Below are 23825 nucleotides of genomic sequence, written 5' to 3'. Positions count from 1 at the left end.
TCTATAGTAGCTATGACGTTCTGAATCTATGCTCCCAAACATGTCCCAAGTCTGTCAGCCTGACCTGCAAGACCTCTTGCGTTGAAATAAATGCAGTTTAATTCTTCAAGGTTGCTTTGTTCTCCGAAATGCTCTTGCCTGTCTCTTCAGATTCAACATCATCCTCATCTATCTTTCTATTTACTCAGTAAGTCAGATCCATCCAACACCAGCACCAGCCCCCACCTCCCTCAAAAATAGTCTACAGTCTCCCTCACTAGAATTAGCAAATCTTCCTGCTAATTCCCCAACAGTTGAAACCCATTCTTTTTGAACACGAGATAACACAGTATGGAGCTGGAGGAACATAGAAAACTAGGCAGCATCAGAAGAGCAGGAAAGTTGACATTTCGGGTTGGGACCCTCCTTCAGAAATGTATGGAGGGAAGCTCCGAAATAAATAGGAGAGGAGGGGTGGGGCTGGGGAAGGTAAGTGGGATGGTGGCAGGTGAGTGCAGGTAGACAGTGGTGGGGATTGGTCTGTGAGGTGGGAGGAAAGATGGACAGGTTGTATCAGGTCAAGGAGGCGGGGTTGAAGAGAAGGGTTACTCGTGGGAATGTTGAAGACGAAAAGCAACCATTGAGCTGGCAAAGAAAAAGGAACCTTAGCAACTAAACATTACAACAATGCTCAAATTCTTAAAGTCTTCATTACAATTCATATTCTAATGAAGAGATTATGCTAAGGCACAGGCAAGAAGGACTGCAGATGCTGGAAGCCAGCGTCAATAGGTGTGAGGCTGGAAAAGTGCAGCAGGTCAGACAGCATCTCAGTAGCTGGCAAGTCAATGTTTCAGGCTGAAACCCTTTGTCAGGACTGGGATGGGAGAGGAGTCTAGAAATAAATAGTGGGAGGAGGTAGGGGCTGGGGCAAGGTCAACAGAAAATGGTGATGTATGGATGCAGGTAGGAGGTTATTGTGATTGGTCCATGGGCGGGGTGGAGTAGATAGGTGAGTAGGAAGATGGACAGGTCAGGTCAGGTGGAGGAGAGCTGGACAAGGATAAAACTGCAGGTGGAAGGGAGGGATTTTGTAGCTGGTGAAGTCAATGCTAAGGCCACTGAGCTGTAAGCTTCCAAGGCAAAATATCTGGGGTTGTTCCTCCAGTTTACATTTGGCCTCACTCTGACAGTGGACGAGACCAAGGATGGACATGTCATCGGGGGCTAGGAGGGGGAATTGAAATGGATGGTAACCTGAAGGTTGGATTGGTTGGTGCGTGCAGAGCGCAAATGCTTGAACCAGTCCATTAGTCTGCGATTGATCTCCCCGATATAGAGGAGACTGCATCGGGAGTAACAGATGCAATAGATAAGTCTGAATGAAGTTCAGGTGAATCTCCACCGGATTTGCAAGGATTGTTTCGGGCCTTGGATGGTGGTGAAAGGGAGGGTGTGGGGGGCAGGTGCTGCACCTCTTGTAGCTTTCAGAAAAGGTAGTGGATGTGTAGGAGGAATTGGTGGGGAGAGTGTCGACCTGGCAAGGGGTCATGGAATGAACGGTCCCTGCGGAAAGCAGACAGGGGTCCTCCAAATGTGGTCTCCTCTATAACTGGGGAGACTAAACGCAGACCCAGGGACCGGTTTGTACAGCATCTGTGCTCTGCAGACAACAACCAACCCAAACTTCCGGGTGCTATCCATGTTAATTGCCCCTCCCGCTCCCCTAGCAACATGTCCATCTTTGGCCTCCTCCACAATCAGAGTAAGACCAAATGTAAACTGGAGGAACGACACCTGATATTTTGCCTTGGAAGCATAAAGCCCAATGGCCTTAACACTGACGTCACCAGCTACAAAATCCCTCTCGTCCACCCCCAGCCTTAACCCATGTCTCGCACTTGCCCTCCTGACCAGATCTAACCTGTCCATCTTCCTACTCACCCTTCCCACTGACTAATCACAATAACCCCCTACCTGCATCCACCGATCACCATCCTATCTACCCTTCCCCCAGCCCCACAACCCCCCCCCCTCCCCCCCGCCCCACAACCCCCCCCCCCCCCCTCCCCCCCATTTATTTCTGGTCTCCCCTCCCCAGTGCTGACTAAGGGTTTTGGCCCAAAGCATTGACTTAGCAGCTCCTTGGATGCTGTCTGACCTTCTGTGCTTTTCCAGCCTCACAATTACACAATTAAAACAGAAAGTGAAACATTCCAGACCACTTAACTTTAACGGAATTACAGAAAAACTAAGTATTTGCCTTATTTCTTCATGTAGATTTGTGGAAACTATGTTTACAACATTAAAAGCAATTATTGTTAAAAAGTAAAATGCACACACTTAAGAAAGTTAAATACTGTTTTGTTATTCTTTCTAGGATGTAGATAGAGCTTCTGTGTAAAAGATAAGTGGTATCTTGATTGAGAGATTTGATCTACTTGAAAAAATATCTTTTGAATACTTAAACGTAAGTGATAAATAATCAATATGATCATAAGTAAAAATGTTACAACTTCATGGGGGTTGGAGTAAAGCTACTTATCATTGACCAGATTTAATTAATTGCTTGGTAGTACCGAGCTTAAACATTGCCTAATGAAGACAAGAAGTTGAAGCTTTCACCTAGCACCTGTCAGAACTAGGACACAAGAAACAAGCATGAGAAAATGACAATTTTTATACAGAATGAGAAGAGGGTGCGGACTGGTTTGACCACCATTACAATGGAGGTGCAGCTAGAACAGTTAACTGGCAATCATAATTCTCAGGCCAGGCAATCAGTTTCTGACTGCTCTGGGAGTTGTCATAGGGATGCAGCAGATACCAGTTATCTTTGTGACCCTGTTTTAAATGAAAAAGGTGCAAAGTAAACATTCTCTTTGCCTACATAAAATAGGATCTTCTTGATTTGTAGATATTCTCTAATCAACTGTTCAGAGATATCACCACACACTTCTGAAGCAAGTGGGACTTGAACCTGGACCTCCTGCCTCTAGAGACAGGGGCACTACCCCTGCACCACAACAGCCCTTCCCGTTTATTTATACGTTCACCTTCCAGCACGTGCAAATGATACATGCAGCAAGCCTGACTGGTGATGATCTTAAATAAATAAAAACCTAAAGAACTATAAATGCTGAAAATCAGGAACAGGAACAAAAACAAAGATGCTGGAAAAGCTCAGCAGATCTGGCAGCATCTGCAAATGAGAAAACAGAGTTAATGTTTTGGATCCGGTGACCCTTCCTCAGATGGTAGTGATGATCTTAAACTGGTTTCCAATATAACTATTAAATCAATTATTTCCAATAGCAGGATCACATCTAATGATGGATAAACTTTTGAGGCTTACAAGCATGGGAAGCTTATTCCATTGACATTCAACCCACCTGGAATGACCAGCAGGATGTGTTGCTAGATACAGTCAGCCAGTGGGTTCGCATTGGCACAGAAACTCATGACATTATTAATCAGTGTTGTAGACAAAATGTCTTTCTGGCCTAACATCAGCATCCTGTCAGTGGAGAAAACCTCTTATTGATTTTACTGCATTGTAGTAGCATGACAGCTAGCTTCACCTATTGTTCAAATATGTGAGACACATTCACCTCTTCCAAGGCAATTCGAGACAGAACGGGCACTGTTCACAGCCAAAAATGGTGGACACAGGCCCTTTCATGACACACAATGAGTGGTGATCTGATGAGGGTATCTGTTCTCATGCAGGATGCCTTTAGTGTGCCCCACGTGTCAAGCTTACACGGGGAGTGGTCGGCCAGGCCACTATTCATAAGGTTGACAATAAAAAAGGTGAATATTGTAGTACATAAAAGAGTGTAGGAGTCCTACGCCCTTAGGTTAACTAGCAAACGTCGGCTGGTAGACTGTAGTTAAGAACCCCATGGCAGACTCATCAACCAACACATCAAGGAACGGGAGCTTGTTTGTATTTCCCATTTCAAATGGCAAATTTGAGCAGAAGATAGTTTGTTAAACAGTGTAAACGAATTCTTTGATGCAGCTGCAGATTCAAATATTGCAAAGAAGTCACCCACACATTGAAAATATCTATGAGATAAGATGCTAGTGGTCATTGCACCAAAACCACAATTCTTATAGCGAGATGTCAACAAGGGCTGAGCCGAGGGATTATCATAGCAACACAATCTATTTTGGCATAGATTTAATTGTCAATAAATGCTCTTGCTGGATTTGAAATCCAATGATGATCGAAACAATCAATCTCTTCCCTTGTTGTATAAAATAATGTCCTTTTCCTCATTATGTTTCTTGCATCCTAGTTCTGATACATGCACAGTGAAAAGCTTCACCTACTTGTCTCTTTTTAGCAACATTCCAACTTTCCATGTTGCATCAAGACAGAATTTTTCAACTTTAATGTCTGAACTCAATTTTTTAAAAATTATTATTCATTCAAGGGAATGTGCCATCCGTTATTGAATTTGGTAGTGGTGAGCTGTCTCTTTGAATAGGTGCGAATCATTCCAGATAGCAGCATTCATGGGTTTGGAGGGTGCTATCTAAGGAGCCATGATGAATTTCTACAATGCACCTTGTAGGTAGTATACACTGCCGGTATTGTGCTGTACTGGTGGGACTGAAAGTTTGTCGATGTGGTGCCAATCAAGCGGGCTGCTGTGTCTTGGATGGTGTAAATCTTCATGAGTGATATTGAAGCTGCACTCATCCTGGCAAGCGGGAACTATTCCATCACACTTCTGAGGTGTGCATTGTAGATGGTGAAGGCTTTGGGCACCCAGAAGGTGTGTTTCTTGATGCAGGATTCGTAGCCTCTGACCAGGTGTTGTAACCACTATATACATTTGACCAGTCCAATTCAGTTTTTGGTCAATGGTGATATCTGTGTGTTTACAGTGGACTCAGTGATCGCATAAAAAAAAATTTGAACATGAAGTCACCAAGAGCATTCCTAATTCTGACTACGATGGAGGGAAGGCCATCGGTAAAGATTGGCCATTGGGCCAGCTGAAGATGGTTGGGTTGAGAATGCTACCATGAGGAACTCCTGCCACTGGAGCTGAGATGTCTGACTGCCAAGTACAACTGGTGTGCCTGAGATTCCAATGAACAAAGAGGTTTGCTCCCGATTTCCACTGGCTCCACTTTTGTTAGGGCTCTTTGCTGCTAAACTCAGTCAAAAATAGCCTCGATGTCAAGTACAGCCACTCACCTCACTTCTGGAATTGTGTTCTCTTGTCCATGTTTGAACCTAAACTGTAATAAAAGTCAAGAGCTGTGTGACCCTGGCAGAACACAAACTGGGCATTCGTGACTGGGTTATTGAGAAGCAAGTGCTGCTTGATAGCACTATTGTTGATACCTTCCATCACTTTACTGATGATCGAAGCTAGACTGACAGGGCAGTTATTGGTCTGGTCAAATCTATCCAGCTTTCTATGTACAGGGCAATTTTCCACATTGTTGGGTAGAAGTCAGTATTGTAGCTGCACTGGAACAGCTTGGTGAGGAGTGCAGCCAGTTGTAGAGATCTAGTCTTCAAAACTATTGCCAGAATGTTGACAGGGCCCTTAGTCTTTGAAGTATCCTATGCATCTAACAAACTTCCTGATATCATGGGGAGTGAACTGAATTGGCTGAACGCTGGCATGCGAGATGCTGGGACCTTGGAAGAAGACTGAGATGAATCATCCACTTGGCACTTCTGTCTTAAGATTATTGCAAATGCTTCAACTTTTTCTTTTGCATGGATGCATTAGGCTAGCCCACCAATGAATGTGGTGATGTTTGTTGAGCCTCTACCTTCGGTGTGATATTTAATTGTCTACCACCATTCACATTCAATGTGGCAGGTAGAGTTTGAATCTGATCCGACGATTGTGCAGTTACATAACTTTGTCTATCACTTGTTGCTTAGGCTGTTTGGCACACAGGTATTCCTGACTTGTAGCTTCAGCAGGTTAACACCTCATTTTTTAGGTATGCTTGGTACTGCTCCTTGCATGCCCTCCTGCACTCTTCATTGAACCAGGCTTAAAGCCCCAGCTTGATGGTAATGGTAAAGTAGGTTTCCCACAAAATTGCAGATTGTGTTGGTGTTTATCTCTGCTGCCTCTGTTGGCACACCGCACCTTTCATGGGTGCTCAGTCTTCTGTTGTTTGATCAGTTCATAGCCTATTCTAGTGAGCACGAGTGCCACAGAACATGACAGGGGAAATTCTCAGGACTGTGCAGTGGTCACTCCTGATATCGTTATGGACTGATCTATCTGTGGCAGGTTGGGGAAGTGCTACACAGCAATCAGCAAGAGGCTTCCTCATGTTTGACTTGATGCCATAAGATTTCAGGGGTCCAGAGTCAGCTCTATCCTGATTGTATAACTCTGTAGCCCAACTCTGCTGGATCTGTCCTGCCAGTGGAACAGAACAAACGCAGGGATAGTGATGGCATTGTCTAGAATTTGTAAGTAAGGTATGATTCCATTAGTATGAGTAAATCAGGCTGTTGGACTAGACTAAGACAGCTCTTTCAATTTTGGCACTAGCTCCCAGTTCTTGGGAGTGTAAAGGCCAGTTTCATTTTTTGGCCTGTAGACTAGAAAAATGGACAAAAGATAATGTTTTCATTTTTTTAAAAAAATGACTGGAATACATTGAGAGGTATGTCTAAAATATTGCCTTATTCAAGCAGAGGGGGAGAATGCTAAACATAATAGCACCATACCTGCCTATGTGCATGCGTTTGCATCTATGCAAAGATTTTACATACAAACTGTCTTTTGATTGATTTTTCAATTAGACCATCATTTTTCCTGGCCTCAGGATATTTGACTGGTTAGCAAGAGGCTGCAACCATGTACGAGGACAACTGAGAAGCTTCTAGCATACAAAAAGAACACACCTAAATCTCTCTCTCCCTCATGTCTGCAGAAGTAACAGAAAATGATCTGATAACTATTCTCATTTGCAATTTCCCTGCAAACAGATCTGTACAAATTCCCTTGCTGAAAGGAAAAGAAGAGGAAAAACTACCTTCAGAGGCACAGAAAAAAAATTCTCAACAAATGAATGAAAAGCCGAAAATTGGATCTCCTCAACCTCACGTCATTGACAAAGAATTCGAAGGAGTCAAAAGGAAACCAAAAGAAATAAAAATCTGTGATTGTAACTGGTGCTCATTCTATGCTTCTGTTTTCCTTCACTTGCTCACACCAATGCTTGTGCCCTGCCTTGTCTTGTATCTACTGGCATGGGAATTTTATAAAGGAGGTAAAAACAAAACTACAGAATTGTTAGTTAGCAATTGATGTTCCTTTTTTGTCATTGATTAAGAACACTTCTACTAACCTGTTGCAATGAAAAAAAAACTAGTACATGTACTCATTAACCTAAATTAGATAGTTAGATAACATTGAACCAGTCAGTTCCCCAACTGAAATTTCAGATTTATGACAACTTCAGGAATAATGGAGTTTGATTTCGGGCACACTACCCTAGAGAGTCAAAGTCTGGAACTTAAATAGTTCAATCCACTACCTTCAGTGACATTTATCTTAGTATACTTGAAAGGAATGACAGCAATGCTAAGGGAATCCTTTGCTTATTTATTTGGTGTTATCAAACATTAATCCTGTTTTATGTAGCCAAACTAATCTCATATTGATAGTCAGAAAAGTTAATCAGAAGCAGCCAATTACTGGTCCAGCTGTAATTTGCCTTTGTTACTTGGTTACCCCAGATAATAGCCAAGTGTTTTACAAACTCATACCTTGGTATTAATGAACTCCAACTCATCTATTTCAGATGAAGCATAATAAATAAAAGAAAAATTACAAACACAGAAGGCCTTCCTTTGTTAGAAAACAATGTCATTAGGCTTAATGTGAGACCACCTTAAGGCAGTTTAAATAATCAAGTTTTCACCATGGGGTCAGGGTGCTTCGCTAATCGTGTTTATAAACTGGTTTATTTTGATTAAATTTCAATGCGTCTTGATAAAGTGAAACCAGACACAAAGAACAGAATCACTATTAAATCAACTGGTAGTTTTAGTCTGAACAGATCTCTATGTTCACATCTGCAGAGATAATGGAAACCGCAGATGCTGGAGTATCTGAGATAACAAAGTGTGGAGCTGGATGAACACAGAAGTCAAAACAGCATCTTAGGAGCACAAAACATCTGCAAATCATTTTCTCCTTTGCTTCCTTCTATCCTTCCATCTTTCCATGCACTGTCTTCGTCCATCATCTATGTCAATGTTGTGATAGAAAGACTGTACTTCTATTTGATATTATGTCCTAATTTCCCCTTTTTCTAGCCATTTTCAGCATTTCTTCATTACTCTATGTAGGATATATAATCATCCTCCTCTGGACTCGCGTCTCTTTGCTTTTTGTCTACATATCAGAGTCACACAAAACAGATAACAAGTTATGGAAGCTCAGCATTTTTCCGTTCACATTCGGTCACCAGATCCAAAATGTTAACTGATTTTTTTCTTTGCGGATGCTGCCAGATCTGCTGAGTTTTTCCAGCAACTTTCATTTTTATTCCTAATTCACAGCACCCGCAATTCTTTCAGTTTTTATTCTTTCATTCATTTTCAGGCTCAATTTCTCTGTTGTGTTATGCATCACTGGGCAGTACACTGGAAATTAAGCCCCACATTTCACCTGATTTTCAGGTGCAGGTTGATGGAAAGCAGGGGCCAGGTTTCTGTACTTAATGAGTATTACTACGAAATGTAATTGGAATCTGTACATAGAGTTATAGAATCCCTGCAGTGTGGAAACAGGCCCTTCAGCCCAACAAGTCCACACAGAACCTCAGGGCATCCCACCCAGACCAGTATCCTTGTAACCCACCTAATCTACACATCCCTGAACATTACTGGCAATTTAGCACGGCCAATCCACCTAACCTGCACATCTTTGGCACGAGAGGGGAAACCGGAGCACTCTGAGAAAACCTACGAAGACATGGGGAGAATATGCAAACTCCACAGACAGTCGCCCGAGGCTGGAATCAAGCTCGGGGCCCTGGTGCCGTGACACAGCAGTGCTAACCACTGAGCCACTGTGCCAACCCAAGTTTAACAATTATGAATCATTGGCATATAACTAATTAAAACACTAACTCCCTTATAAACAGTCCTTTACACACACACAAAACATCAGTGTTCTGGACAGAGGGAAAACTGAAAGCAGTTCAATGGATCTGCTGAGTTGATTGTTATGCTGATGAGAATCCTGCTTTTGGGTCTTCCTTCTCTAAACATTTTCAGTGCTTTGCAGCAGGTGCAGATTGGCTAGCTCACATTTATCTAAGGGCTCTATTTTATTAACTAAAATTCACGGCTAAGAGCAACTGCTGAAGGAAGATAATTGGGTTTCTTCAGGCTTAAAGAGGGTTCTACTGTAGAAAACAGACACAGCTCCTGAGCGGGCAGATATTCAAAGGCTTCTCTGTATCTTGTTCACAGGTTCAAGCTGTTCAACTTCCTGAGAACTAATCACAGTTGTTGGCAGGCAGAAAGTCTTTGTCATCAAAACTGGTCACCAGACCACAGATCAATCAGCTACTTGTTGCAAGCTGAGTCTCCACTTTTACACACCTTTAAATGAAGCCCAGTCACAGCTTCGCCTATTACTGCTTTTACCTGCAGCTGCATGAACAGTATTTACTATAAAATTATCAGATTGCTTTCAAAGTCGTGCAATAGTCTTTCAGCAATCCTTGGTTTTCAAACTAAATAATTTAGAAAAAAATACTTGATATAATCTTGTACAACAATGCTCTGAAATATATTCCAGTTTACGCAATAACTGACCATTAGTGTTAAGGTAGGAATATTTTTTGTGATAATGCTTTCTTCAAAGCGTACATTTTACATTCTAACTGTGCACTGTATCTTTCTGACATATTTTAAAACACCAAGAAATGCCCAAATTGGCAATTAATAGTTTTGATACCAGTGCAGTTACAGGAAAAGCCACAGAAACACATGATTGGTTTAAATTGCATTCCTAGCTATAACCTTGTAAGAGCATTTCATAGTAGACCAATTTTCCTTTTATACGAACCCAACATTCAAACTTATTGTCACGGAGAGTTTTTTTTGCTACAGAGTAAAGTCATTAGGTTTTGGAAAGAGAGTGCCCCATGTATTTGGTTTACAAACATGTTAATTCTCCAGACATTTAGTTTGCTTTACCCAAAAGTCAGAAGTAAAGACCTATTAATCCACTAAATCACGATTTTGTTTCTAATTAAAAATCAGATTTGATGAAAATACTGAGGACCCAAGTATAACATACCAACTTATTGGGTTCATTTTTTGATGTATTCTGTTCAATATCATAAGGGCAGTGTAGAATTTCCTTTAGAAGAACATATCTCAAACCAAATCTTGGCCGTGACATGGAATGGTATACTGTTGACTTTTACTTTAGCATAGAAAATGTGAAACATTCTGTGCAATTTTAAAGTGACTCAAAATTTGACATTTTATTGTATCCTGAAACAAATGGTGAAAAATCCAAAGAAGCATTAAACCAACTTCCTGAATGGCGCTCATGTGGATGGCGAAAATGCACACAATTCCTAGATAAACTCTAGGTTGCCTGCAAAAATTATACTTTGAAAAGGAGCAAATGTTTCCATACTGGTAAGTAATTAAAAATCAGACAACTCATACTGTCATGAGTTCAGGAACTATAACCAGTTTCACCCTTGTTGAGCAACAACAGGGCCTGGAATTCTGTTACGGTTTCCCCTCCAGATTATAATTTATGATCTCAGTTCAACACAGATCTGTAGAATTCTAGCAATGGAAGTACTAGTCTAAGATTCTTAGCAGCCAATTCACCTGCCAATACTTACTGGTTGAATTAAAGAAAACTAAAACGGATTACACAGTTCTGTATAATCAGTTGAAAATGTTGTTTAGAGCTTTGCAAGAATTAGCTTTAGGTAACAAAGCAGCAAACTGGTCCAAAATTCTTAATGTGGGAAAGAAAAATCAAACCTTAAAATATTCACGTTTTTCACTTTGCTTACAGTTCTCAAAAACATTTACATACCATAAATGATTTTCTGGCACAGGGCTCCATTGTAGTCTACGTCACAACTAAAAGCAAAAGCAGTGTACTAACAGATCCTCCTAGTCCTCACCCAATAGCTACCATCAAGAAGTGCAAACCCAACATATAGGCACTGTTTTAGAGTTCTTATTGTGCTCAGGTTTTGTAAGAGTCCTAACAAATTAGTACTAAGTAAAAGGTTCACACCCAAATACAAAACTGTTTGACTGCAGAAATGTACTAAATAGTAACAGGAATCTGTCACTGAAAAAATTCACAACTGTTACTAATATATTTTTAGGAATACAATTAAAAAAGCAGGACTGCTCTTTTTATGAGCTTCACAGACTGCAGGACTGAACAGTTTTGCGTAAAATCAGTTTTACAATACACTAACAGCTCTTTCTACTCCTAAGATCAGCAAAATTTAATTCTCTCAAGACCTGTCATAACATACAGTTCACAGTCTGTGGGATTGACAACAACTTCTTCAGGAGGCAGCGACTGGCACCGCAACTTGTGGTTGAAAGAACGCAGAGCTAACTAACTAATACACTCAGTAATTTGTTAAATAGACAACTGATTCACCAACACCATAATTTACACACTAATCATGGTAGGTAATTAATTCAATAGCTGAGTATTTCACTAACCACATAACTAATCCACTCACTAGAATAACTAATTCACTAAGATCAGAATCAATAATCAAAAATTGGTTTGAAAACAGAGCCAACTTCTCTCTGGTCCATTGCACCCGATCGTTTGGGGTCACCAGCAGCTGCTATAGTTATTGCTGTCCTTCCTGCAATTGACACACGATTCCAAATCAATGTCAAAGCTGCTTCCCAAGAAGGGTACTCATGTTGTCTAACAGCTGGAAACTATCACACACTAAATTTTTAGCAAGCAACAATTTCAGCTGTAGTCCTGCAAATATCTGATATTCTGAACACACTTAATTATCTGATATCAGTATTATAATTGGGATACATCCTATGACGAGAAAGTGTACTCTGTATCAAGCAATCGCAAGGCCTAGTTTTGAAATTTTCTGAAAAGTTACTTTGGAAGCTGTTTGGATGGTCTTAAAATGTGAATCATCTGGCTCACTAAAGCATCCTCCTTTTGTTGAATAACTTCAAAATGCCTCAAAAGCATTTGATGTATTTGGCTTTTAGCAGTAACTATTATGCAGTGAAACAGAGGGGCTGCTTGCATTTCCCAGTCAGTGATACGAGCTAGCATATGGAGAGTGCATTGTTCTTCCAATAAAGATAAAGAGCCCTTAAAATGAAACAGAGCCACCGGAAACAGCACACAGCAATTCGATTCAACATCTCCTCCGACAATCGGTGATTTATAATATAAACTACAACGCATTCAATCTGGTGGACGAAAAGTCTTTTGCACATTTAAGAAACTCGGCTACAACACCTCTGCAAAAGAAAATCGCGTGCGTTTGTTTAAAAAGCAGCTTTGATCAATTAAAGTCAAGCAAACAACTTAACAAAAATTGCAAAAAAAAGTCAAGAAAAGTTTGCGGCAACAGCTTCTTCGCCGAATTTGTTCAGATAGGGGCGCGATCACTCTGATCTGTACTTTTTTTTGTTGCTAAAGAGTGATACAAGTGTCAGTTTCCCCAAGCCACGACGGCTGACCGTACTGAATAAACAAACATAATTCCCTCCATTTTCTGTTTACAATTGACAATGAAAGTGACTTGTTAGGTGATATGATCAGTGAAATTGACAGGTGTCCGCCAGTAGCTCCACTGATCCCGCACATGCTGCTCAAACTCAACTCAACTGCACTCCACTCCACTCACCCCAGGCTGCACCTTCCCCGACCACCCCACAATGTTTACCTTCCACCCTCCACATCCATCCATGCAGCACTCCCGCGGACAGCACTCACCCCCAGATCACATAATTCGTCTTCACATTCTTCGGCCAGGAGAACTCTCCGAAGATGACCTCGTCCCCTTTCACCACAATCTCCTTCTTCTGGATGTTGTATTGACGCAGTACGCTCAGCACGTCCGCCATCTTGCCTCGGCTCCTAACAACCGGGTCCTGAGAGCCTGGGCTGCCCCGCTGCACTGCCTGTCGAGAAGGGAAGAGGGACAGGACCCTCATGCTGCCCGGGCAGACTGCCTGAGCCGGCGGATGGGCAGGCACGGATGTTAGCACTGTGGTCGAGTGGAACTGCCGTCTAATGATCTAAATCAGGAGACTGCAAGGGGTGGGGAAACGAAAACACACGCGTAGGGAAACTTTCATTTTGATGGGGGACTGGTGATCAAGTGGTTGCTGAGTTTGCAGGATCTCCATTGACAACGGCATCTACAGGAGGCGGGGACTGGCGCAGCAACTTGTGGCTGAAAGAACCCAGAACTAACTAACTAATTCAGTAATTTGTTAAATAGACAACCAATTCACTAACGTGATAATTTATGCACTAACCACGGTAGGTATTTAATTCATTCGCTAACTAATCCACTCTCTAGAATAACTAATTCACTTTGTTTGCCTTCGTGGCCCACACAGCTTGCTGTCAGCCTCGATTAAAGTGACAGTATTATTTAAGGTGATGGATAAAGATTCCTTCAATCTTCTGATGGTCAATCTTCTGGTAGAAGACACTAGTTTGGACAGTGTAAGTTTGACCAATAACATTTCGAATTATGAGTCGCAAAGAAGTTTTATACACATTGACGAATGAGAAAGACTGCACATCCTTTTGGGATGCATGATTGTGAAGTGTGATTTTATTAAATACAAAAAAAGTTAATTGACATCAAACCACTGTCAGCATAATCAAATCTATCACGATGCTAATATCTAGTGGTTTATAATGCATATGAGTCAGACATATATGCTGGCCGTATTTAAGACATTTCATGAAAGTGATTTTGATTTAGTTCACTGATCAGCAGTTATGCCTTATTAACTGTAGATTAAAATTTGTGATAAATACCTTCCACACCACTGCTCCAGTGAATCCAGATTTTAGCTTTCATTCTACATTAACTCATCCATGCAGGCAACGTTACCAACCTCTGAAACAAAGAGTCATTTATCACCCTCTTCCAATCAGTCTCATTGCTCTCTCACTTATTCTGAACTCCACAGATCCCTTGTACCACTCGGAATTGACTTTAAAACTCTCACCATTACTTAAAGTTTCTCCATGATCTCACCTAACTCAAAACTAGTGACTTCCAGATGTACTATTACACATCTTCACTAACGATGGCCTTTTTATTTGTCCCTTTTTTCTGCTACACCACCATAATGTGTTCCTTTAACATGAGACTGCTTCTGTTATCTAGCTTCCTGCACATAAGCACCCTGAAAAAAATTCTATTAAGCTATTTCCTTAGTTCCTCCCTCAATCTCTTCACCTTCTCTTTTCTCTTTGCTGTTTATTTTTCTGTTTAATGTAAAGCTTGGAGATTTCTTTTCTGGTATGAATGAATGCTGTGGAAATGTAAACTTGTGAAATGAATAGTTGCATAACAAGGTCAGGCAGAGCTAGAATATTTGCAGTGTGATCAATATTTGTGGGTTTTGATCAAGTCAGTCTGTTTATAATGTTATTATACATCTGTGGAGTTCTCAGCCTGCTTCAAGTTGCGAGTCATCAGAAGTTTTTGAGACCATCACTGGATCATGATTGAACATTGAAGTATTGTCAGTTGAGTTGAGCGGTGGTGTTGGTGCATTATTACGCTGCCTTCAGCTGAATGCCAATTTAGTGCCCAGCCAACCAAAGTTATGTCTGCTGCAAGCACCTGAGCCCCAGGCCAGGTGACTGGTGAAGATATGCCAGTCAATCAGAATTTCATTGTGCAGCAGATCCTCTTGGATTCTTAAGGAACAAAAAGGAGGGCAAGGCTTGCAGGAAATAAAGAAGGATATTACAGATGGGGATTACATGCTCTGGCCTGAATATTCTGCTGTGAAAAGGCAACATCACCATCTCCAAGGTTAAGGAGGTGTTGAGCAGTCACTTCATCGCAGATGTTGTATACAGAAATGCTCCCCTGAGATGAATTAACATTTAGTCCCGGTAATAAAGAGTGAGCTTCTGGCCATCTATAGCATTTCCCATTGCTCCTGGCAATGTCCAGGCCGGTTATTCTGCTCGGTGACTTCAACTGCATTATTGATGTGGCTGGACAATCCTGAAGAGCTGACAGATTCCTGATGGAAATAGTTAAAGAAGCCAAGCTGTATCAGAAAGTCCTTCATTGTCAAAGTGTCCAGAAGGTGAGAGAGAGAGATGGGGAAAACTGTCCAATCTACAGAAAAGGTTGCAAAACCACTGCTGCTACAGACAATGGATGTCAATGTCAAGGGGGAACTCAAAGAGATAAAGAGCCAGTAAGCCTTGTTTTTTGCCTTGAAAGCCTCCATGATTAAATGCTATTCCAGGGTCCGCACAGTGAAACAGGATGGGACATGCTCACGTTCGTTCTTCCAAAAGGTGCACAAGGAGAAATCCATGACCAACAGCCTGAAGAAGGAAGATGGCTCGATAACGTCACCTCAGTCAGATATCCAGAGGCCTCCCAGTCATTCTTGTCTTCCAGTACAATTTCTTAGAAGACTGCACACATGAAAAGTTAGAGCAGCCATTATCTCTGGATGAGCTGACCAAAGCCCTCCAGTATTTTGAGAAGAGTAATGCTCCTGGAAGTGACAACCTTCCAGTTGATTGGAATTCGGCTCTGTGGGACTTGATTGGCCAGGATTTGCTGGAGGTGTATAGCAGTATGTGTTTGAGAGGTAACATATGCAAACGCATGAGGAGTATCATCACCCTCATCTACAAGTAGCAGGGGGAGAGGGAGGAAATTAGAAACTGGTACCAATTTCACTGTTGACTGTGGATTACAAAATCCTACCTGAGATCATCACCAAATAGGTTGCGTCTTCTCTGTGATTGGTGATTCACTCCAACAAAATCTGTGCTGTCTCAGGCAGGAAGATCTCAGACAGCCTCGTGCTCCTCTGTGTGCAGGCCATGGAGTGGACACCTGGTTCCTCAGTCTGGACCAGGAGAAGGCCTTTGACAGGTTTTTCCACACTTACGTGAGAGATATACTGTCCAAGATGGGCTTTGGGGAGGGAATCTGCAATTAGATCTGATTGCTGTACACCAACATCAGTTGTGCAGTCTCAATCAATGGAACAACTGGGAGGCTGTGCTGTGTGTAGGCTTTGTGTCATACAATCTGGCATAAAAGGATTTTCTGATCCTCAGATGGGAATCAGAAAACTCCCTGATCAAATATGGGGTCAGGCAAGGCTATCAGTCTGTCCTGCCTTGCTTACGTGTTACATAGAGTCTTCAGTAAGGATGTAAGCTTGAGAGGGGTAATTATTCACAAGAGCAGAGGCTGCAGGTCCACGCCTCCTCATACATGAATGATGGCACCATTTTCTGCTGTAATCTGCTGTCAGTGCACAGATTCCTGAGCATCTGGGATCAGTTCAAACTGGCCTCAGGAGCCAAGGTACATCACGGCAAGAATAAAGCTGTGTTTTTTGGGAAGTGGGTCAGTTGAGCCTTTTTCACCTTCATCGTCAGGTCAGATTACCTGATGGTGCTGGGACTGTGGTTCAGAAGGACTGAGGCATGCACCCAAACTTGAGAGGAGTGTATTTCCAAAGTGAGGCAGAAATTGAACTGATCGGAGCACCACTTCCTCTAAATTGCTGGTAAAATCTTGGTCATCAGGTGTGAGGTACCCTCCGTGTTGCCATATACGGCACAGGTCTTCCCCGAGACTATGTCATTGAAGTCAGATGTGCCATCTTCCACTTCATCTGGAGATCAAAGAAGGTCTGTGTTTGTGTGGACAGCATGTAGAATGTTGCCCTCAATCTCATGGCTACCTTCACGTGTGGCTACATCAAGCTATGTGTAGATCCTCAGTATGCAAACACCAAGTGTCACTTCATACTAAGCTTCTACCTGTCCCCAGTGTTGCAAAGGATTGGTCTGGCCTCTTTGCTGTGGGACACTTCAAGTAGCTGGACTATTCTGTCTCACCTGTCCCTTGTGGAACAATTTGCGAAGGAAAACACCTTTGACCACAAGTCCATCATGTAATGTCCTCATGAAAAGGAGAGGGTTGATCCTCTCAGGTGGTTCACCAGTACTTTACAACAAGCACTAAAATGTAGCCAACTACTCTCCACTACCACAAGCTGCCCTCAAAGCGACTGCAGCAGGGAGAAGACTGTCACACATCTCCTTCTGGAATGTGCCTTTGCAGAGAAATGTAGGTTTTTGTTAAGGTTCGCCCCAAGCAGCTCCATGACACAGGACTCTGTGTTCTACAGCCTGTTCGCCAGCACATACAGCAAGACAAACATTGGCTGTGCCTTGAGGACCATCAACAGGGTGAAAGGAAACTTATTAGTCTTCCACTGGAAAGAGTTCACCTTGACCATGTGTTGCAGACTGGCACATTTCAAAGTCCAGGACTGTGTGCTGAAGGAGACAGTAAGGCTCAGGGTAACTGCTGCCAAAGTTCATTGGGGAAAGACCACCGTCCGAGGTCTTCCAGCTAAAGTATAATGACCGTCCATTCAGTTTTCAGATGCTCTTCGTTCCTCAAAATGAGTGCAAATAGTTCCTGCTTGATTGGAAAATACCTTTGTTTTGCACCTGCAAGGAAGTTCTCAGCAATGTCAAATTCCAGTGCGTGGTTATGTTTTCTCGCAGATTTTACAGAATTGTCCTGGGACCTTTCGCATCTACTTACAGATTTTTCTTTCACGATAAAGTGTATTTTTGCAATAAACTATCTGTAATCCGCTGGAGTAGTTGGGATTTGAACTGGGGTTGTCTCGGTTAGAGGTAGACAGACTACCGCTGTGCCAATAGCAGTCTCGGAGTTTAATGGTGTACACAGCATGCAATGCATTGTGACGGAACCTTAGAGTTAATGCATATGATGGCTAGTACTAGTGCTAGCACAGCCTCGGAGAACTGCGGTGAGAGCAAGTTTTAGACTCGTGCCGATATTTAACTCGAAGTTGTTGAACTCGACGCTTTCGCCTCTGACCCTCGGATTTCCCTGCGATTGCTCTGAATATCACATGGAGCAAAGGAAAAACTTTTCGGCAAACCTCTCCCACCTGGCCCGTGCACCTCGACAGTGCAACGCGTCTTACAAACGCGTTTCGGCTTCTCTTTTCGAACCCAGTGGATATTCCTAACGTTGCTTAAAATGGGAAAATATTTTTTAAAACGGGGAATGCTGGAAAATATTCAGCATATTGGAAGTTAAAACTCGATGTTCCAGGTCAGTGACGTGGAAATCGTGTACAGTAGATCCCCATCCGACTTGGACATCGAAACTCACTCAGCTTTAACCAGAAGGGTCACGAAAGCGTAATAAAACGCACATTTACTTTTCTGACGAATATCTTTAAAACGTACAATTACGTATATAGCTTTATAATTTCAGCAATTTCTGTTATGCCTAAATAACTTGTTTAATCAGTTTTAGCACCCACACCAGTGCACGTCTACTTCCTTTTGTGAAGATGGGACAGCTTTTTACCAGATTACCAGGAGAAAAACGCGAGGCTGCTTTGCATTTTATTCGCGTAAGTTTTCTCTCGTTCCGTGTTCTCCATATGTACATCAGTTTTGTCCTCTGTTCTCTTTCATTACCTGGTATTGTTCAGCCCAATTAATTGTTTCATTTATCCACATTTCGAAATTCCCATTCCAGCGGCTTTGAAAATTGGGTTTGTCAGTGCCTGAGCCTGCCTTTTAACCATTCCTGTTCCTACAAGATCGTCAATAGAACAGGCTAACAGCTAGGCCCAAGTTGAAGTAAACCTCTTCGAAGTCTAGTTCTGCAAGAAATTTCACCTTCATCTAAAAGTGTATCAAGTGTCTACATGCCATGATGGCTCAGTGGTTAACACTGATGTGTTACAGTGCCAGGGATAAAGGTTGAATTCCACCCTCAGGTGATTGTATGTTCTCACCTTTTGTGTGTGTGGGTTTGCTGCTGTTTCCTTCCACAGTGTGAAGATGTATGGGTTAGATGGATTGGGCATTCTAAATTGCCCATTGTGTCCAGTAATCTGTAGGTTCGGTAGATTAGCCATGGGAAATGCAGGGTTACAGGAATGGGTAATGTCTGAATGCAATTCCCTTTGGAGGGTCAGTGTGGACTTGTTGGGCCAAATGGCCTGTTTTAAACTGCAAGAATTCTATGAAATGGTTGCATCTTTTCACAAAAGAGGTAGTTTTATTACGTTTCTTGAAGAGCTATTGGTGAAAAGACTACATTGTAGCAGTCCGTGATAGACTAATTTGTGTGGGAAAGCACCATTGAGCAGGCATTCAAACTGTATGAAAGGTTCCCTGGATCCTGCAGACGGAGGACTGAACAGTTTCTAAGCAGACAAAACTCTTTGGAAGAGTGCTTCATTGCCACAACTTTCAAACAAGAACCAAGATGCCTCTTAACTGGTCATGAGAATGACTTCCACTGTCAGATCCTTCTTCCTGCGTGTGTGATTTTCATCACTTTTGTACCTGAAGGTAGCAGGGATAGGGAAGAAGCAATCAACCAATGCCTTCTGAAATGTACCTGTACAAAGAAGGTCTGAACAGAGTTGCAGTAGTTTTTGACACATTCATCTCCAGAAACTCCTGAAATCAGTGCCGCCTACTCTAAAGGCTGCTGTCGAGACCACAAACTGAAACAAATATGCAGCTGGTGGACTTGGTCTTGGGAAAAGACATTGGTATTTTGCTGCATTTGAAATAGAGTTTCACAAATACTTCACAGAGTTGTACACTGCCCAAACATCAGATGGCTTTCAAAGACTGCCACAGCTTTTTCCATCTGAACTATGACATGATATTGATTTTAAAATTGAATTAATGCATTATCATGTAATGGCATAGCCAATCATTAAGTAACATTGATGTTACCTTTGAGGTAGTCAAACTCTTGTGACTGTTCACAAATATTATGCATGTCAAGAAAGAAATGAAGGGTATCAGGAAGCATGACAAAGAGCTTGTTTGAGTCAATGGATTTTGAAGACTCCTTCAAAGTGAGTGGGAGTTGGAGCATTAGAAGAGGATACCACAAAACAGTTTCTGTGTAGCTGAAGGAAAAGCTCTCATTTTGAGAATCACGGGGAGAAAGGAATATCCAAAAGGATGGAATTTGAGGCAAGGGCTGAAGGCACTCTAGTTTCTGTATCTAAGCAACAATATGTTGGCATAGGGAGCAGTCCAGAGAAGGTTTTCTAGTTTGATCCTGGGTATGGAGTCATTTTCTTAAGAGAAGAGGTTTAGTGGATTGAGCTTGTACTCATCAGTTTCAAAGAATGAGAGAAGCGTATATGATTCTTAGGAGCCTCAACAGTGTAGATATGCAGAGGTTATTTCCCTTATGGGAACATGTAGGACCAGATGACATAATCTCAGAATAAAGGGTCACCCATTTAAGAAAAGGAATTATTTTCTCTAAGGGAGTGAATTATGGAATTCTTCACTATGGAGCACTGTCAAGGTTAGGTCACTAAGTATATTCAAGGCTAAATTAGACAGATTTTAATAAGTAAATGAATCAAATGAATCGTTCAATAGGGGGGAGAAGGAAAGTGGAGGAGGACTATCAGACCATCATGAGCATGATCTCATTAAATGGCAGACTCAGGCCAAATAGCCTACTTCTGCACCTACATCTTCTGGCTTTATGGGCTAAGGCAGTCAACTGCAGGATAGAGATATGACTGAATTATGAGGATATAATCTTAATGTGTCACTGGAAAAAAGCTGGTATAGCTTAAATGGAAAATGGATAATTCAAACTGATCTCAACTTTGATACTAGTGCTATGTATTCGTCAGAGTAGAAATAGCAAAATATACGTCGCCAGAGAAATAGGACAAGGTTTCAGATTTCTGCCTTTTCTCACAAGGGGGGAAGCTGTGAGGAGGAGGAGAAGGTGGCATGGGGTGGGGGCGGGAGAGAGAGAAAGAGAAAAAGAGAGAAAGACAGAGAGAGAGACATGGATGCTTTGTGTGTGCCAGCTCAGGATGTCTTCCTTTATTGCTGTTGGCAGTTATACCTTATTAATGCTGAGCAGCTTAACCAGTTAAAGAGCTGCTGACAGGCAGAATTTCCTCAACTCAAAAAGAGTTTGGTGTCGTTCAGTTTTACTGGTTCCAAAAAGCAAAATTGTATTGCACAGATCAATAAGATGAAACATTTTATTTACTACAAAAACTCAGCTGGATTTTTCAGATATAGCAGTGCAACTTCTATTCAGTTTATAATCTCCAAAGTGAAAAATAAGTGACTTCTTAAACATTACAAATGCTGTAAGGATACAGAGGAAGAGACTTTAATACTCCATTTTTACCTTTTTCCTTAGTCAAATAGATAATTTCCCAAACAATATTTTCATTAGTTTTCTATTGTTTGAGCCAAGTGTTTGAATTAGCATGTGCGTATTCCCATTACCATAGCATTTCAGGACTTCATTTTCTGTTAGTTGATGAACATCTCTTGCTTATGTTCTCAAAGGGCATGAGCCAAAAATATTTCAATGTAATGGATTTGTTCCTCATCAATCTGATCAATTCTAAAGCTGCAATGTTTCCCACTAAACTACAATATTTACACTTAATAAGGCTTCTCATTCAGTGAATTACTCTTTGAGATTATTGACAAAGCAAAAAGAACTTAGATCTGAAGAAGGGTCATCAGACCCAAAGCGTTAACTCTAATTTCTGTCTACAGATGCTGCCAGACCTATTGAGCTTTTCCAGCAATTTCTGTTTTTTTTGTTTCTAAGTACAGTATTCATAGTTCTTTCGGTTTTTATTAACTACTACATGAATGTTCTTTCACAATGATCTTGTAAAATATAGCCAGAAGTGAAAAATAAATAAATGATTCAACAAATAATGAACAAACTTAGACAGTTAATTAGCTTCTTATTGTGAATTATGTTTGATTTTCAGAACCAAGTTGTACAGAATTGTGTGGTTATATTTTCGAAGAGCTACTGTCCTTATTGTATGAAGGCAAAGAGCATCTTTGAAGAAATAGGAGCTAATTTCAAGGCAATTGAACTGGATCATCGCAAGGATGGTGACCACATTCAAAATATTCTTGAGGAATTGACTGGTGTCAGGACAGTAAGTGACTATGACCTACCTGCATTAACCTTAACCCTATCTTCTCAAGTTAAATGTAATTGAACAATATGTGTAATCTGTGTAATCAAACCATGGTACAAGGAGCAAGGTGAATAGCTCCCAATTTGAGGACACATTTTATTGTATTTATTTTCCACAGACCTTCGGGCATTGCATCAAGTTGTCGACAATAGAGTTAAATATCATTAGCTGACCTGAACTAGGATAGGGTAGTGGCCTCTACAGTTTGCATCAACACTCCTGTGGTAAAAGGCAGGAATTTTGCCTTGGTAACCTATCCATGCACTTCAACTTGCTGTGCAAACACTTTTTTGGACATGAATGTGTGTGAATGAAGATTACTACTCCCAAATGCCCCTACCTGACTCCTGCTCCAAAATCCATTCATTCACTCACTCACCCACCAACCTATTCGACCCAGCATACCCATTGCCCTATCCAAATCATCTAAACTACAACTTCCACTTTAATAAAGTTGAATAGTTAGTTAACTCAAAGGTACTGGATCAAGATAATGTCTAAGCCACAAGCCACTTGTTCAGTTAGGAAAATTTAAGGAATTCAGGAAAAGCCTAATCAGGAGGCTCAACTCACTTGAGATTCATTTGAAAATATTACTTTTGTTGCTTTAATAGTGTTTAGTGACACATGTTAATTGCACAATTGTCATTGCATGATCAACCACTTAGACTTGCATCCAAATCTGATAAAATAATACTACAAAACCATTCACTGGGCAACCCAATCTATGCATTTGTGCCGTTTGTAGCATCATTTGAATGAAGAGGATCATTCAGCTGATATTAGTTAATCCATTCCGTTGTGCACGACAGTCGCACTGTTGCACAATCTAATAGTTTCATTAATGTGTCCAGGGCTTCTGTCTATAATACCCTTACCTTGCAGTTTGTATAATTTGATGAGGAAACCTGTTCAGAAGGAATAAAAAAATTTAGAGTCAAGTTTAATAGACAAGATTTGACATATCATTCTAAAATGTTGTTGCTCTTTTCTCAGGTGCCAAGAGTATTTGTGAATGGAAAGTGCATTGGTGGTGCTACAGACACACACAAGCTCCATTCAAATGGTAAACTACTGCCTTTAGTGTTACGGTGTTCTCCACCTTGCAAATGGGATGACAGTTTTTGTCTTAATCGTTCACATTAATATTGAATTCCTGCATTTTTCAAACTGCTTGTTACTTCTGAAATAAAACATGAAGTTGCAATTATGTGCCAGATTATTTGCGTATACACAACATACTTCAACCATTTTCTTTCCCTGATCCCCCAAAGCTTTTTAGTATTCATAGGTTCTTACTGCTATTCATTAATTAATCTTTGCATATGATGCTCTTTTTTTAAACATTCAGGCAATGCATTGAAAAAAAACCTCACATAATCTAACTTGTATTTGTATTATGCTTGGAATTTTAGTTTCAAATAAGTTTACTTGCATTCCTTCCCTCCATCCTCCCTTCAATGCCACTGTTATTGCCCAGAACAAATCCCTGCAAAATAAATTAAGAAGGCAG

The 23825-nt window shown here is 41.2% G+C and overlaps 2 protein-coding genes across 4 annotated transcripts in view; one reads left to right on the top strand and one right to left on the bottom strand.

Moving 5' to 3' along the window:
* Positions 1 to 13160, bottom strand: part of cdc73 (cell division cycle 73, Paf1/RNA polymerase II complex component, homolog (S. cerevisiae)) — a 308312-nt gene extending 295152 nt beyond the window's left edge. Inside the window, exon 1 of the mRNA XM_048538849.2 lies at positions 12984 to 13160. Within this exon, the coding sequence (XP_048394806.1) occupies positions 12984 to 13114 (131 nt within the window). The 5' untranslated portion in view covers positions 13115 to 13160. The remainder of the gene's footprint in view (positions 1 to 12983) is intronic.
* A 28-nt stretch (positions 13161 to 13188) lies between these two features.
* glrx2 (glutaredoxin 2) lies at positions 13189 to 23519 on the top strand. Of its 3 annotated transcripts, none has more exons than XM_048538853.2 (4): positions 13189 to 13535; positions 18592 to 18697; positions 22094 to 22270; positions 23309 to 23519. In XM_048538853.2, the coding sequence occupies exons 2-4, from the start codon at positions 18635 to 18637 to the stop codon at positions 23456 to 23458; spliced, it is 390 nt and encodes a 129-aa protein (XP_048394810.1). In that variant the 5' UTR covers positions 13189 to 13535; positions 18592 to 18634; the 3' UTR covers positions 23459 to 23519. The 3 variants fall into 3 exon arrangements, with proteins under 3 accessions (XP_048394810.1, XP_059503770.1, XP_048394811.1); XM_059647787.1 differs by lacking the exon at positions 18592 to 18697 and adding an exon at positions 13616 to 13724; XM_048538854.2 differs by lacking the exon at positions 13189 to 13535 and adding an exon at positions 13611 to 13724.
* Positions 23520 to 23825: the final 306 nt, after the last annotated feature.

This window comes from Stegostoma tigrinum, chromosome 8 (genome assembly GCF_030684315.1).
Source record: "Stegostoma tigrinum isolate sSteTig4 chromosome 8, sSteTig4.hap1, whole genome shotgun sequence".
Taxonomy (NCBI): domain Eukaryota; kingdom Metazoa; phylum Chordata; class Chondrichthyes; order Orectolobiformes; family Stegostomatidae; genus Stegostoma; species Stegostoma tigrinum.
Note: the sequence above shows the minus strand (reverse complement) of the source record. Positions and strands in the feature narration are given on the sequence as shown.

What these genes read in the sequence shown, in the direction of transcription:
- glrx2 (XM_059647787.1), top strand. Translation starts at nt 13,659, where the DNA reads ATGGATAAAGATTCCTTCAATCTTCTGATGGTCAATCTTCTGGTAGAA. An exon ending in AAGACACTAGTTTGGACAGT is followed by an intron (nt 13,725 to 22,093) that starts GTAAGTTTGACC and finishes TTTGATTTTCAG; the next exon opens with AACCAAGTTGTACAGAATTG. An exon ending in AATTGACTGGTGTCAGGACA is followed by an intron (nt 22,271 to 23,308) that starts GTAAGTGACTAT and finishes CTCTTTTCTCAG; the next exon opens with GTGCCAAGAGTATTTGTGAA.